At 43.2% G+C, this 16,774-nt stretch overlaps 3 protein-coding genes across 3 annotated transcripts; 1 reads left to right on the top strand and 2 right to left on the bottom strand.

Moving 5' to 3' along the window:
• Positions 1-855: 855 nt before the first annotated feature.
• Positions 856-3,354, bottom strand: ndufab1b (NADH:ubiquinone oxidoreductase subunit AB1b). Its single transcript, XM_079366124.1, has 5 exons — positions 3,149-3,354; positions 1,836-1,955; positions 1,662-1,749; positions 1,246-1,361; positions 856-1,132 (listed from the first exon to the last, which is right to left on the bottom strand). Exons 1-4 carry the CDS (start codon positions 3,344-3,346, stop codon positions 1,270-1,272), a joined length of 498 nt encoding a protein of 165 aa, XP_079222250.1. The 5' UTR covers positions 3,347-3,354; the 3' UTR covers positions 856-1,132; positions 1,246-1,269.
• A 540-nt stretch (positions 3,355-3,894) lies between these two features.
• dctn5 (dynactin 5) lies at positions 3,895-6,434 on the top strand. The gene is made up of 6 exons (XM_079366109.1): positions 3,895-4,072; positions 4,229-4,297; positions 4,372-4,490; positions 4,756-4,867; positions 5,433-5,535; positions 5,811-6,434. Exons 1-6 carry the CDS (start codon positions 4,025-4,027, stop codon positions 5,906-5,908), a joined length of 549 nt encoding a protein of 182 aa, XP_079222235.1. The 5' UTR covers positions 3,895-4,024; the 3' UTR covers positions 5,909-6,434.
• Positions 6,435-8,685: 2,251 nt separating this feature from the next.
• On the bottom strand, positions 8,686-16,527 carry hapstr1a (HUWE1 associated protein modifying stress responses a). The gene is made up of 5 exons (XM_079366104.1): positions 16,052-16,527; positions 14,882-14,962; positions 13,824-13,891; positions 13,470-13,680; positions 8,686-11,416 (listed from the first exon to the last, which is right to left on the bottom strand). Exons 1-5 carry the CDS (start codon positions 16,248-16,250, stop codon positions 11,097-11,099), a joined length of 879 nt encoding a protein of 292 aa, XP_079222230.1. The 5' UTR covers positions 16,251-16,527; the 3' UTR covers positions 8,686-11,096.
• Between the last annotated feature and the right edge of the window lie 247 nt (positions 16,528-16,774).

The raw sequence follows: 16,774 nt of genomic DNA, 5'->3' as shown, positions 1-16,774 counted from the left end.
ACATTCATTAGAGTAGGATTGATGGTTTCGAAGCAGATTAGCAACTTTCTGACCTGGTTAAACTAACAACCCTGATCATCTCTTTACACTGGAAGCCTGACAGTGTCTGGGACATGTCAGGCAGCAAGTTCAACGTATATGTTGGAAGCTGAAATGACAGGAAAGGAAGGGGTTGAGTCAGATCATCTCCATAAAGGCAGGTCGTGTGGGATGTTCCCAGTCTGCAGTGGTCAATTCTGACTAAAACTGGTCCAAGAAGGCCAAAGCTCTTTGAACTGTGGACACTTTAATCATGCAATAGAAGAGCTCACGCTGAGGTGAATGCTGGTTCTGATGCTGCACACAGTGCATCACTGGTTCGGGTTGTTTTGGTGGCTAAAGGGGTACTTACATGTCCCAATGTATCTATACAAGTATACAGATCTGTGCAAAAGTCATTCTGCCACTGCTTTTTTTTTTTTTTTTTTTTTAAACCTACAAATTTGGTTCAAACAATAAATAATGCTGACAGGAGATTGTCGTCTTGTAGTCAAGAACACAAGAGACCAAAACATTGAGGGATCAAGACCAGCGATATCACAGCAACATCTTGTGGGCATATCGCTCATTTAAACGGATACACCGGGAAGGACCGAAAATTTAACTTGAAATAATTAGTTTATTCCGTCTTTTAGAAAGAGGCCTTTTCCTTTCTAATCAAAAGAAACGATGTGGACAATTAGCCGAATATTCATTTTTAAAATGTTTACACCTTCACACTCTTCAAGTTCATGTCGGTATCTCTCGAGTCACAAACATGTAAAGGATGCTCATGCTGTTAGTGCAGGAATGAATATGAAAGCAGAAATGCACAGATCTTCACAACATGTGTTTTATTATCTATTTATGAGAAATTATACATTGGAACCACAGGGTGGAGCTGGAAGAAACTAAAATGGTGATAGAACCTTGTTTCATATTTTGTTTGTCTCCAAGCTCCAAAAGCACATGTTCATTTAAATACAGTCAAACACGAGACTGGCAGCCAACGACAGCGCAGTTATGGACAGAAGAGCCAACAGGGGGAGCAAGTGGGAAATGGTTTGGTGCCCATCTGTTACTTCCTGCGGGGTCACGTCGTGGGTCAACCTCTCTGGAAGGAAAAACACAACTGATCAATCGAAAAACCCTCGAAAGCTGAAACTACAATGCGTGCGTGACAGTGACGGAGAAGAGGCAGAAAACATGGCCGACGCCGAGACTTACCTCTGCATTGAGCGACGGGACAGATTATTCATAAACGTCCTTCTTGTCTGCGATATACTGTACAATCTCCCCGGGACTCATCAACTTCTCTGCTTCTGCGTCGGGGATCTCAAAGCCTGCAGGAGAAACACGTGAAAACAGTTAAGACGTTTAGTTTGCAGAGAGGAACAGAAATCTCTCTCCTATGATCACAGATCAGGCTGTAGTGAAAGAGTCAAGTAATCTGGTTCTGCGTGTGAACGGCCTCTTTTCTCTTTAATGTTGCCGAGTGCTTTCTCCATGATAGACTGATTTTTGTTTCTTTAAAGAATGTCGCAAATCCTACCTGCTCTGTATTTAATGTCTTGAGATAACTGTTGTTGTGAATTATCTCAGGAGGAGCAAAATCAGTCACGTGTATCTTGATAAACACTCACCGAACTCATCCTCCATGGCCATGATGATCTCCACCTGGTCCAAGCTGTCCAGCCCGAGGTCTTTCATGAAGTGGGAGGATGTCTGCAGCTGAGGAACAAGAACGCCACACGGGTATGAGCGCTCAGTATTACGCAGTGTAAGTAACTAACAGCGTCGCATGCAGCGGCCTTCACCTTCTCAGGGTTGATCTTGTCGTAGAGCTTGAGGACGTACATGACGCGGTCTTTGATGGACTCTAGAGTGAGGGGGGGCAGGTCCCCATACTGTCGGCACAGCAGGCCTACCGAGGGGATCTGAAGACGGAGAGAGAGAGGAGAAGAAGAAGTGGTGAGGGGGAAGGTAATCCTGAAGGAACATAGAAGTACTGGACCCTCACATCCTTTGGTAAAGCACAAAGATCACAAATACAAACCAACGCAGCATCGAGTGGCACGATTTAAAGCACATGAATCACTTTGACAAACAGCTCTTACATTTCAAAGTCCAAGTCATCTTTATTGTCTATTTATTCAACATGTGCTGGATGTAAAGAAACATTTCGGTTGTAGACTAACTAGAAAAAAATATATATATAAATAAAAATAAAAAGCACAGGTTTACAAAACATCTGCTCAGTTTTCGTGTTTTGTTTCTTATCCTGTGGCTCATTTAAACAAGGCTGCACATCGCTCTAACACAGCTGTGTTTGGGTGAAGAGACAGGCTGGACATTACAATTTACTTTATTAGATCAGAGCAAAACGACTCCAATTCAATTAAAAAAAAAAAAAAAAAAACTTTACTTGGGGGGCAATTCAAGAGCACACAATAATGTTCAGTCTTTAGCATTTATCTTTAGTATTTTAATTTTACCAAACTATAAAATAGTCTGACACTTTAATCCCTGTCTCACATGCACAAGGACAGTCCAATCAGCTCTCAGGGTTTTAGCAGGATGATTTAGACCTAAGAGTCAGATCTAGATCTGCTGAGGATGGTTCTTTTTACATTTATCTTATATTACATTTAAATGCGCAGTATGCATCTGTCTGGTCTGCATTGACAGTATCTATGACTGACTTTTTTTTCGTGCTTTTTCATCATGAGATGAAAAAAAAAAGATCCTCAACATATATAGAAGAGATATCTTTATCTGCAGCTGCATATTAACATTTTCAGTTTAGTTCTCCACATGTCTGCAAGCTGCAGGGAAAGAGATCAGGAACAACACACATATGAGCCAACTTATTTCAACTACTAGCCACCTAGCTTTGTAGCTAAGAAGCAAAACATGGCTGTTGTGTAACATCAAATATAATCTCGTGAGATTTGATGATTTCGTGCAGGATGGCACTCCAACACGTTTTGATTTGTAGTTTAAGAAACTTCTTGCATGTCTTTGTGAACCTTCAGCAGCACTGAAGGAGCCCTGTCGTTTTGAAAGACGTCGGTAGGTCACAGCAGCACACGGATAGGCCACGACTGTTTCAATGTTACCGGAGACTTACCGGCTTCTGTCCGAGCCACCGCGTCCTCCGGCTGTCAGCGGAGAAGGAGAGGGGTCGGTGGAGGAGCGCTGCCGGGCCGGAGCTGACCGCTCGGTTAGCGGAGGAAAGCCTCAGGGAGGGCCGGGCGAGCGAGCGGACACACTGCAGCAGGGCACGGGACGCCATGACGGGGGACAAGTGAGTGAGAGCTCCCAGCATGCAACGCGAATAAGAGAGGGGGTCAATCAAGGGCTCCACTCTACGCATGCGCAACACAAAAGCGATATCTATTTTGCACTTTTATTTTTATTTTTACTTATATTTAATTACTTATGAAGCTGGAGGGGGGGGGGGAGTAAAAAAAAGAAGCAATAAATAAAACTTGCAAAGCGCCAGCAAAAAAATATATTCTTGAGGTACTACAATCAATCGCCGAATCAACGATTCTTTGGCTCTAACGTACGCATGCACAACACAAAAACTGTATCTATAATTTGCCCTTTTTTAAAAAAAAATTATGTGTAATTACTTATCAAGCTGGATGGGGTGAAAATTAATAATAATAAAGTAAAAATAAAACTTGTCAAGTGCTAACAAAAAAACTATTCTTGAGGTACTTGGATATACTTAACCGAATAACTGGAAGGTGCAGACGTATTAAAAACTCAGTGTAATTGAGTTTCAACTCAAGTGATGTGCGCTATATATTCAGATCATCAGATTGTTTTATTTCCCCCCGTCAACAACTACCAATCGATGATTCGGCGCTCTATCTGTAATGTCTGCCGGGTTCGCGCATCACAAGAGAAGAAGAAGAAGCTAGCAGAGCTGAACAAAAACAGATGCGTTTGTTACAAGCGCTTAATTAGGTCATACTTTCTTGGATTTACTTCAACCATGGAGTTGTCTGAAATACTGTACAATAAAGCGGAGTACATCGAGACGGTAAAATATTCTATTGAAGTTGTTATTAGCTCGCTTGCTATTTAGCTGACTAAAGCTAAAAGGGCGTTGGGGGGCTGTAAATGAACATTTCGTTTACTCTACATAAACAATAAAGTTTGACAAGTCTTTAGTCATGTGTCTCCTGGTTAATTTCAGGCTTCTGGCAACAAAGTGAGCAGACAGTCAGTGCTGTGTGGAAGTCAAAACATCGTTCTCAATGGCAAAGTAAGAAAACATAAACAGCAATCCGTGAAGACAGAAACTTTGTGAGCTTATATTGTGACTTCTGTTTCCTCCAGACTATTGTCATGAATGACTGCATCATCAGAGGAGACCTGGCTAATGTCAGGGTGGGCAGACACTGTGTGGTGAAGAGCCGGAGCGTCATCAGACCACCTTTCAAGAAGTTCAGCAAAGGGTAAACACTTTAATCTGAAAAGGGAGAAAGACAAACCTGAAATATTATAATGTAATGATGACCTCATTCATGTCGCCTTCATACAGTTTAACAATGTTTGAGTTAAACAGCCTCTGTGGATCCTGTTGTGTCCTGGGCCTCTGATTGCAGAGCTTTCCTTCCACATACAAAACAGATCACGGCTGGTCACAGGAAGTTTGTGTCCACACAGGGTTAAACAAACCCCCTGATCCTTATCTCCTTCTCTGCACCCTGCACCCTCCAGAGTGGCCTTCTTCCCGCTGCACATCGGAGACCACGTCTTCATCGAGGAGGACTGTGTGGTCAACGCAGCGCAGATCGGTTCCTACGTCCACATCGGCAAGAACTGTGTTATAGTGAGTGGGACGAAAACACACACACACACAAGTGATCCATTAGAGAGAAGAAAGGAAGCAGACTGAAAGAGACAACAACGCTCTGTTCTGGGTTTCGAGGACATAAACAGAGGCAGTGTCTCCTCTCGCCTGAGGTGAAACGGTCACATGGTGGTCATGTTTGAAAGACTGCATGAACGCCTCTCTTAAGCACAGAGTCTGACCTGGAATATGCAATGTTTAATATTTGATGTTAACTCAAGTTTGCCCAACTTGCCACAGCAGAATAAGAAAACATTCTATTACCTTCACATAGCTAGGTTTACCAAAGCCATTCTTCGGGGGATTGGGGGCGTTTAGTTTTGTGATGACACGCAGCAAAGGGCCGAGCTCGCATTCAAACCCACCAACGCTGCAACCAGGACTATAGCCTCTGTAGGCACAACATACCCACTAAGCTATCAGGTTGATTCAACAGTTGAATAACAATGTACTGAATATAGACCAAGCATATTCGCGAATTGTGCATTTCTCGATTGTGGTTTATAAGATGTTAAAGTGTGTGTGTTTGTGTGTGTGTGTGTAGGGTCGTCGCTGTGTGCTGAAGGACTGCTGTAAGATCTTAGATAACACCGTGCTCCCTCCAGAGACTGTGGTTCCTCCTTTCACCGTCTTCTCTGGATGCCCAGGTCCACCACAACACAAACAATCAAACATGCAAAACCCTTTCTTTCTTCCTTTTAAACTAAGTCGCTGATAATGCAGATGCAATGCTTTTTTGCTTCTTTTTTTTATTCAACATTGGTTTACCCCAAAAGTTAAGAAAACTTTGACGAGAATAAAAAATAAAAAAAAGATTTGGGCTAGCTTATTGAATTCTTGGTATTTATGACGCTGTTGACTCCTTTCATTAATTTCTTCCAGATTAGATTTGACTCGTTTACCTCATGTTTCTCTCTCTCAGGTTTATTTTCAGGGGAGCTTCCAGAATGCACACAGGACCTGATGATCGATGTAACAAAGAGCTACTACCAGAAGTTTCTTCCTCTCAGTCAGATCTGAGTGTTGGTCCCACACACCTTCAGCACCATTTCCAGCCACCTTCAGATCTGGACATGTCCGTCTCTCTTACCTGACCAATACGGACTCTCTTAGTCCACCTTCTGCACTCAGAGGACATGAATTTATCCAAACTAGGAAACGCATGTCCTCATAAAAAGCCCAATATGATGCTACTTTTAGTATGAGAAAAGCTCAAATCTAGAAACTCGTGGACCTCTGTGTGGTCTGTGTCAGTGGAGATGGACAGGAAACAGGTGTTTTGGAAATGACATCCATGGACCAAAACAACAGTTGTGTATAATGATGGAACATTATTTACGTCTGCACTTCATCTAGACCACAGAACAGGAAAATTGTAATGAACACTTAAGCTGTTTTGTTCTCTGTAATCTTTATTTATAAAACCATTTTGTTTGCTGACTATTGGTTAAGAAATGTATTTCATACTATGTTGAAATCAATGCTCATTAATGCAGGGCAGCCAATGTCAAATCTGAAATACTTAAATAAATCTTAATGAAAACCAGTCTGATACAGTACTTGTCCTAGCTTTGTTTTCCCTTGAGTGTGGTGTTAATGGGGAACGAGGCCCCCTTGTGGTACTTTAGAGAACTCGAAGGCAGCACTTGCAAGATTTTATTCTCATTATACAACAAAAAGAAAAGTGTAAACAACTTAAGTTTGATTTATATCAACATTTCTATTTTCAGTATCTTATTGTTGCAACAGTACCTTTAATTTTTTCGTCAAGTCACCTAAGTGGGGAATCGGGACAAACTGTGCATACAAATATTAGGAGACATGGATTTAGATGGCTCCTTTTTCTATCAGTTCACAGCGCAAGGAATGAGAAGAAAAAAAAGGTCTTTGCATTCTCATCGTAGAACATCATTTCTCCAGTACTGTGCTTTGGCACCACCTAGTGGCCGAAAGTGAGACATGCTGACCCTCATACAGAGCTAAATGCAGAGAACTCGAAAAGGACTTTTCTTTTCCACGTTCTGTTTTATAATTACAAGTGCATAAAAAAGCAACCTGTGGTGAGAGCTCACGTTTACATAAATATCCGCAGCTTCCTGACCCTTCTTCCTCAACTCCTGTTTGACAAGACAAAAGGATGTTAGTTCAATTTTAAGCAAATTGAATGTTCAAAAGGCAACCAAAGAACACCACACAGTTTACTTTCTTTTTTTCTTTTTTTTTTAATGAAACATAGTCCATCCAATTGCAACTCATGGTTTTATTTCTTTTACAATGTGAACCACGTTTATCTTACCGACAATTAAATGTTAAGTATATAGATTAGCCATTTATTACTTTTCAAACAAAGAAGTATCAAGAAACAGCTGAGAAGAGTGTTGGCTCCAGAGAGACCAGGCATGAGTCAGCCTTTTTGAAATGCTGTGAATGAAGGCCGGTGACTGGCTCAGGGGAAGAAAAAGAAAAACTAAGTGCCCCCTTTAAAGTAAACCGGCTAATCAATGCAGTTCAAACACTGGAGTCGGATGATTGGGATTTCAAAGACGACACAATATGTTGCTAACAGCCAATTTTAAAGTGACGTTCTGGACAACAAATCTGAATTTCAGGTAAGAGCTCGCTCTGCAAACATGATTCATCATGACTTCTATCATTGCAGTGTAATCAAGCGTCGCAAATTGATGACATCATGAATCGTCTGGAGATACACAGAGCGCGATTCCCCCTCACAAACACCAGAAAGTATTGTGGGAAGGGGCTCCCTTATCATGTAGTCTGCCCGGTAACAACAGGAAAATGTCTAAAAGGTGAGCCTTCGCACTACCGGCAGGGTGAAGCACCCTGAACTGGACGAGCGTCCAAATGGAAAAACTAAAGTTAGGAAGACAGAAGAAGTGGGAACAGGCTACTAAGCATGAGCAGAAGAAGGGGGGGGGGGGGATTTTTAAGGTATGCAATGCTCAGATTTGTTCCTTTTTTTTGGTTACTTGACTTTATCTGATGATTGGATTCATAAATTAAACTCAAAGGGATCATATCTGTAAGAAGGAAAACAAGGTAAGGAGAGAGGCAAACTGAATGTGAAGGGTTCCTTTCTGGTCGAGGAAAAGCGCTGAAAGAATCCTAACATCCAATCATATCCGTCGTGTAAAGTACTGAGGATCGTAGTGCAGTTTTCAATCTTTACAAGGTTTGGCTTATGGAGTTTTTCACACATGCACTAAAGTCCTCAAGTTTTTTTTGGGTGTGAGCTTCATGTCTGAATTCAAATGAAATCCTGCTCGAAAAAAAATGTCTGCCTGAAGTCAGGGTGAGCTGATTCCCCACAGACGAGCAGGAGGGGAAGATCACAACTGACCCGGGTGGTGAGATGGTTGTGCACGTCATCAGTGCACTGAAAGTCACCAAGTACTGACACAAAGGTCTGAAACTGTCATTGAAGTGTTGGACCCTGTCGCTTCGTCAGCCATCTTTTCTACCATCAGGTAAAGAAGACTTCTTACTTTAAGGGACGTGTGAATAAGCGCCTCAGGAAGGCCGTCGTGTTATGTTCTAGAAGTTTTCAGGAGCGCATGTGTGAAAACCGCTCTGGAGTCAGACATGTTGAACTCACAGTAGAAAGAAACTTCATGAGAAATGTTCAATGGGCCGCCTACACAAAGAAACAAGAGGATAGAAACTCATTACAGTCATTACATTTCTCCCGTCTTTAATCCTTTGCCAGCCAGGTGCAACATATTCTGTATCGACCCACGAGTGTCAAACTGTTAACAGGACTTTAAAGGACTTACGAGTCAATTCTAGAAATATGGATCTGCTCTTTTTCTTTTCATTATTCGTCCGACCTGTGACAGCTGAAATCAGATTTTCGAACCCAGACTGTCATGACCTTTGCGGTCTACATGTTGGCACTCAGTCACAGAAATCAAGAGACCCAACAGCGGTTTCACTTGAATGAGAGATGGAAGAAAAGAGAAAAAAAAAAGAAAAAAGAAAAATGCTGAAGCTCATTGGGACAGAATCAACAGATCTCCGTCTGGTTTCTTTCTCTAACTCTGACAAGCTAGTAATCATCTACGAATAGAAAGGCCAACCTAGAAATGCAAGAAGGGAAATCTGTGACTATGAAATGTAACAGAATAACAAATGGCATGCGTGACACAACCCAACAAAAAAAAACAGCCCCCCTGTTTCCAGGTCATAAAGTCCACATAAAGAAGGAATCAAAATCAAGGAGACACTGACATCTCACCCGTCGGCCACAGCTCGAGTCGCACCCTTGGTGATCTAACCCTTCACTTAACGCATCACTCATTTTTTCAAAATAAGATTCAGCGAGGAAAACGTGTGTAACGTCAGAGCCAGGACCTTGGTACAGCGGGGCGTTTAGTGTGTGACGCTCCTGCGGTGTGTTTACACTTCGCCTCTTGCGCCTTTTATCAGAAATTTCCGTTAGCAGGCTTCAGTGCTGAACTTTTTTTTTCTTTTAACATTCTTGCGCCCATTTTCTGACTCCTGTGAAACAGATCAGATAACCAGCGTGCAAAGACCAGTCGACACCAGCACCCATTCACTTTTCTTCACCAACGGCTGAAGGTCTCCACGTTCTGACTCGTGTGATTTCAGTGTCTCCTGCTCGACAGAAGGATGGAAGACAACCAACGACTCAAAGAGCAAAACAAGCCGTGAGTTGTATCATCCTGTACCAGGTCAAAACAAAAACCCCTCCACGTCTCTTTAATGCACACATCCCTTATATGTAGAGCAGACAGTGTCCAGTCCAAACACCGGCTGCCTTCGTATGGGTCATTCTTCTTTCTCTTTTTTTTTTATGCTACAATTCTGAGATTTCTGCTCACTGATTATCTTGTCACAAATGAAATCTTCTGACAGTCAGAAACACTCACAACTTATTCAAATACTTTGAAAGAGTTGGGGGTTTTTTTGTTTTTGGAAACCAGAGGTGATAGGGAGCGCTCCATTTCTATTTCTTCTAAGCACCAAACTGGTATGTTTAAAAAAAAAAAGAAAAGAAAAAAAAAAGAAAAGGGCTACGACTGGGATACAATGGAAGAGCCGATTTCGTTTGCATGAGCAAGAGGTGAAAGCTAAGTGCAAAAAAATCCTTATTGCAACTCATCAGCGAGACCACATAAAACAGCAGCTGCTCTCAAAGAAAGGACTAAAGGGGAAAACGGAGGGAGAGGACATCGCAGTCAGGAACCAGCTGTCTGACAAGCTGTACACACACAAGAAATAATTAAAAAAAATCCTTTTCATTATCCTCAAGTATAACAATAACAAAGTAAAACAAAAAAAACAAAAGGGAGAAAGAGCATAAAGTTAACTTGGCTTTCACTGCTGAAAAGCCGTGGCAACAAACCTAGAAACTTAATACTGGTGGCTGATGAACTAAAGAGGAAAAAGGGGCGACAGGATGAGACGAAGTTGAGCCACTGTTGAAGCAGAAAATACGATCCCGATGTCCCCAAAACCTCACAGGTCTTTAACCGAGTGATGTAACTGTGTCCAAGCGGCAGGATGGCGTCCCGGATGTTCTCCTGTCGGACAGTCTGACCTCAAAGTAACAGAAAGGAGGAGAGTGGTTCCATTCACAGGCCAGTCTCTGACACAGTGGGAATCAACATTTGGCGAGAGACTTGATTCTGCGAGTGAGTCGATTTGATCATGGCCCTCACTTCCTTATTAAGGTGGCGGGTGAGGATGGGTGAGGTTAAGGTAGGGGAAGGGAAGAGCACTAATGTGTCAAGGATCAAGTGGCTTTTTCTTGTCAAGCAGTACACTGTACCCCCCCCCCCCCCCCACCCTTTGAGAACTGTAAGCATCCGGTCTTCTTTCCAGCGCAGCACTGCAGTACTTTCACCCCCGGTCTCCCCCCCCACACACACACACACAAACACACTCTTTGAGTGATCTGATTGCAGTTCAGTGACTTGTAGAAATAATTTCGGGGAAAGGAGCCAAGGAACAGAAATTCATTCCGCATCTCAGAGGAGTGAACTCAGGCTGAAACTTCGGTCCCGGTTCCCATTTTCAGCGGGGATCTTCTGCACAGTCAGACATCCGTGCGTCTGTCCTTCCATCTGCAAATCCATCCCACATGAGCCCATCCATCCCCCTCTCCAAGCCTCAGTGTCCAAGGCTCCCCCCCCCCTCCCCCCCCTCACAAACGTAGGCAGGCAGCACATCAGATCATCCTGTTGCGTTTGTGCGTAGGGGAGTCTGTGATGACATCACTGCACTGGGTGGAGTTTCGTTTCCTGGTTCCTCCCCCTCCGGCGGAGGCGGAGCCTGTAGAGTCCAGATGCAGGGCCATTTCCTCTGAAATGAAAGTGTTCAGATCGACGTCCTGGAGCCCGTTACGCCTGCTGCGGCAAACGGGACCCGAGCCGGAGGAGCCTCCTCCTCCGCCGCCGGCGCCTCCGTTACTGCTGCTGCCACTCACGTGCGTGGGAGACCCCGGAGCACCGGAGCGCACACTGATGCTCGCCATAGCTCCACTCAGACCTGTGACAGGAGGAGAAGAATGAGGATGAGGAGGGAATCACTGGACAGAGACATACAGGAGATACTCAACCGAGTGCGTCAGGCTCCATGTGAACTGACAGCTGAACGGGCGGATTGTAACGTCACCCGGTGAAAGACTAAGTGTCTGACGCTCGTACGGAGAGTTTAAGAGTCCGATGGCCACAGGAAGCAGTGACCCTCTGTGGTGCACGGTGATATAAGGAGAACCATCAGCAGCAGCAGCAACCGTCTATTAGTTGACGTCTTAGTATTTGTGTGTATGGACATTTGTTGGGGGTGTTTTTAAATGCTTTATATCCCTCCAACCAAAGCCAAATATCAAATTCTTTTCATCTACTAATTCAATAAAAAAAAATAAAAAAAATTCTCAATAAAACACACAAAGATAAAAATGTACACTGATGATGCCGTTTCCTCATGAACAGTTGGGGGCGGTTGTAACGTATTCCCCTTACGTGAGGCCGGCCACGGCAGGTTACCCGCTCACTCAGGTGGTTATTTCTGGGTCTGGATTTCAGAGAAATGCAGGAGTCGAGTTCAGCGTTTTTCAAAATAGCAATGTCAGGATGTTTTATTTTATTTTTCTCCCCAGACATCGACAACAGATGAAGCCACCTCAAAAAGACAGACTGAACGAAGCAGAGATTTAGAAAATGTGTCAACCCCAACGCGCGCAATCATCGGCGTTGACAGCTAAAAGATACGAAACCTGAGAGGAGATGCACGCTGCAGCCTCCTGACACACACACCTCACGTGTGTGTGTGTGTGTGTGTGTGTGTGTGTGTGTGTATGACCATCATTCAGCTACGCTAACATGAGCTACCCCTCTGAAAGTGTAGAAACCTTCAGATCAGGAAGGATCAGTGCACGAGTGTACCGCTAGCTTTATGAAGACTTGGATGACAAAACACCCAACGGGAGAAATTCTCTTTTATTTCGATTCAAACTCAAAGACAAGAACCTGACACTGAACGCACACTGAGTAACCTCTGAACTCTTTTTACCGAGGGATTGAGCTGCAGAACATTTACTTTTAACCATGAAGGAAGAGTTTCCATCGATCCGTGGATCGTGTGCAGCTCCAGCCGTGGTCAGTGTTCCAAACAGGATACGGATCAGCTGTGACCCTCTTCTGACACACAAACTAAATACTTATTTTATAGAGGCTGGGGTCCGCGGTTAGTTCCAGTTCTATGACTCGGCCATGACAGCTGCTGCTCTGCGTCTTTGTACAGATCTCACTCCTGAACAGTCTTCAACTCGACACTTTCTAACATCAGGTAATATCGAGGAAGGAGATCTCGCCCCTCATAGGTTAGTGTTTTAATCAATTAAAAACAGACATTTCAGAAATATATAAAGCTGTGTGGTAAAAAAAAAAAAAAGAACATAATAACTTTCTACTACACACACAAGGCGCTCAGGGACGCCCTCTCTCCTCATTGGCCAGTACAAACACACCCGTAAACAACACAGCCTTATCTCTGAGCAACATGTGAAGGACAGACCTTTTCTCACACACACTCTCTCTCTCTCCGGATAACTCTCTCTCACACACACACACACAAGCAAGCAAGCAGTAGAACAAGATTTAGAAATTGAGGACGCACTGTGTACAAATACTGCAAGAAGACGGGAACAACACAAACCAACATGGTACAGCATTTAATGGAGCTCCGATCACCTCCTCTTGCTGAGACAATAAAAATGTTCATCTTGAATCGTATCGTGAGTTTAGTGAATCTTTCCGTCACTATTGTGCTGCACACACAAACACAAAAGGTCTTGTTCAAAACAAACCTCACTTCAGTCGTCAAGACTGACCAACATTGTGATAGAAGACGGCACTTCACAACAACTCCTGTGAGCAGTCGTAACGTGAGCACATCCAGACATCCAGCATCACAGGCGTCAACACTTCAACGTACAGATGTAAAGCTGAATTTTATATCCAACAATGCAAGGTGTTGTGGTGATGAGAGAGAGAGATATTCATGCTGTATGTGAGATACATTGAAGCTCGCTCCTCACCATGCAGTGCTATAGCCTCCCTGAACGGCTGCAGGTCTGCTTCCACAGACGAGCCCGTCTCAGCTGGGGAATTGGCCCGGCTCGGGGCCACCATAGCCAGCCTGGTGTTGGCCCTGCTGCTCCTGTGGGGCGGTGCTTTGCCACATAGAAAGCTGATGAGGTCCTCTCTACGGATGGTTCTCCGGCGCTTTTTCACCCAGGCCAACATGTCCTTCAAAACAAGAGAGGGATTCATTTGATTACGTTTTCATTTCAGCTCCCCTTTGTGTGACTCTTAATGTGGTATCAAATCACCCGGCTGCTTCCTTCATATCTTCCCCTCCACACAAAAACATAAAGACCAAAGGGACTTACCTTATTGCGCCGTTGGTGTCCTATCTGGAAGCCCCGGTCAAAGCTCCTCTGATGGGCCTCCGCACTCTCTGTTATGGTGGACGACAGTACGAGATTCATCATGATCACATACCACAGGAAAGTAAATATGATAACATGAGCTAACTATTCTAAACTTTAAGGCAGTGGTGTCCAAACTTTTTTTCTTGCGGGCCAAAATTGTCGCGTTAGAATCGCTCACGGGCCACAGGTTTTTTTTTGTTTGTTTGCTTTTTTTAAATATTGGAAGGAACTTTTTGTATTTTGACCACTTCAAAAAATAATGTAAATGCACAATAATTAATTGCAGTGGGAAACTGTTGTGTTCTAATTTTTTGGAAAGAATAGTCAGGCTTTTATAGGTCTCCCTCGCTAACATGAAAAAGAAAAAGAACGAAATATGCCATCTGATCAGGCCTGGGGCCAAAATCTTCTGATTCTTTGAACGAAGTCAAGGGCCACAAACAATCCACTCAAGGGCCACAAATGGCCCCCGGGCCGCACTTTGGACACCCCTGCTTTAAGGTAATTATAGTACCACATGTCATAGTTCAAACCTGAAATGGTTTGTATTGTTTCGTTAAAACAAAAAACAAAAAAAAACACAATGCACGTCTGTTTTTACAACTCAACAACAACATTTCTTCTAGAGAGTAACAGGTGATTCACACTTTTCGGCCCCCTAAAACTTGTCACACGTACGCAGCACAATTAGATCTTTTCTAAAACAGCTCTATTTCACTGGTGACTTCCTGCAGGTTTTGTTTCTAGAATCGAGTCTGTTTTTTTTTTTTACTCTTTCACTGACGTACAGAAAGACAGGGACCAGTGTCACAAATTGATCAATACGGGTACACAGGAGTAAAACTGCGAAGGTTTGTGTTTCCTACATGTCAGATGAGCTTAAGTACAGTGGCAGCCAGCTGCAGCCCGTCTGTATATGCGATAAAGAACAATAACCACAACAGGTCTAGAGGTTTGCAAATCAATACATTTTACTAGAGGACACAGGGACACGGGGTTGAGCGGTGGTGAAGTACCTTTGTACAGGTTGGTTACTGCTGTGGCAGAGTTCTGAAATGGCACCCACAATGACAGGCCCTGCTGATGACATACTCTGTCTGTGGGAGGAAAAAAGGGAAAGATAGTTTAGTTTCTGCACATGATGATGCCAGTAGCTATTTAAAAAAAAAAAAAAAAAGAGGTACCCAGAAAAGACAACAAAACACTCGGGGAGGCACAACAGCTTGAAGATTACAGGGTTGAGGTGAGGATCATTTTCATTCGCCATTTTGTTGAGCATCTAGAATTGCATGGAGAGGGGTTTGGGCGTATAAATAACTATCAGCTGGGGCGCTAGATGGACCAACTTGGCAGCAGCTTGTTTAGAAATGAAGCACCGGCAAAAAAACCCAACTTAAAGTGCCTTCTCAGCAGTAAAGTTACTAAGCTGCGTAAAAACACGCAGAACAAAAAAAAATGAAGCGCACGTAAAAGTCTGTCACTGTGCATGTTGATTTATTCAGTCTAAAAGCTGCACAATCATAGCAGACTGCTGACATACCACTATTTTTCTACTATCCTCGCCATTTTGTGATAATAACGCCAAGCTCTCTTTGCCTCTAAATCTGCTCAGTCAGCAGCAAACCCTGCTTTAAAAAATAATAATAATTGTGCACTCTTTACGTGTGAACTTAACTCGTTGAGTGCACATTTCAACACATCAATAATCGAAATCCTGGTTTAAACACTGACAGTTTACAAGAGAGACTTGTCATCTAAGGGGGGAATGTCGCCGTAGCTACGATTGTTGTTACCGTCGCCATTTTGTAACTAGCCGCGGTTAGCTGTCCTAACTTCGTGTCAACAAGCTATACGTATAAAAAAATTAAGAAAAATCTAAAAACATTGAACTTAATAAAAAAAAATGAAATAAAACCACTCGATGTGTATATATAATTCATTATCAATAAAAAACAAAAAAATACAAGATTTGAGTTTATAGCTATTTTGCTGGGTACCACTAGCTAGCTAAATGTTGCGCCGCAAAATCAGCTGTAAACGTTACCGAAAGCTTGTTAGCATTCATAGCATTAAGTAGGCAGGTTGATCCACAAGCAAGACAAACACAACCACACACACACGTACACTTTTGTCAATGTACAGCCAGACAACACAATGATACAGATGGCGGTGCTGGCAGTGTGTACCTTTGTATAACTGTGCTACAGCAGTGGCGGAGTTCTGGAAAAGATGCCACAGTTTATCCTGGTCGTTGTCGGCCTCCTCCTCGCTCCTCGGCTCCCTTTGCTCCGCTTCGGCCAAACACTGCCGCTCCCATTTTGAGAACCAGTGTTCGGGTCCGTGTTCCTGTATCTCCGAGTCTCCGTCTTCCTTCTTCTCCTCCATTTAGCGCGATGACAAAAAAATTGCGCTTATAGTGTGTTAATGTGTTTATATGAGGACACTGTTTAACAGATTATGTGCGAAAACCCCATGAACGCAGTCGGCGTTGTTTTATTTCGCGTTCCAGCGTCACATTACTCCTCTTCCACACCATAAGTGCAGATCAGCTTAGCTAACTGTTTTTTTTTTTTCAGCTCACTCGGCGACGTCTGTTTATATATATATATAAATATCGCAGACTACCCTGCTGTGCGTTTAAGTCCGCCCATTGCATCACATCTCAACAGTTATTGGCGCTTTGAGCACTGCAGGGCGGGCTTTGGATCTTTTCTCGCAAAGTTATTGGCTGTACGTCAAGTCCGTCACAGCATTGACACAAAAGAACAACACTCAAAATTCTGTCGGTTAAGCTTGCGAGAGAGTACAATTATTGTCATTTTTCGTGACGAAAAATGTTTAACTAGTAATATAATATCATACAATATATTCAGCAAAATACATGACAAAGTGACCTCTTTGTACGAAAT

This window comes from Symphodus melops, assembly GCF_947650265.1.
Source record: "Symphodus melops genome assembly, chromosome: 17".
In the NCBI taxonomy this organism is placed as follows: Eukaryota; Metazoa; Chordata; class Actinopteri; order Labriformes; family Labridae; genus Symphodus; species Symphodus melops.
The sequence above is the reverse complement of the archived record's forward strand: the minus strand, read 5'-3'. Positions and strand labels throughout refer to the sequence as shown.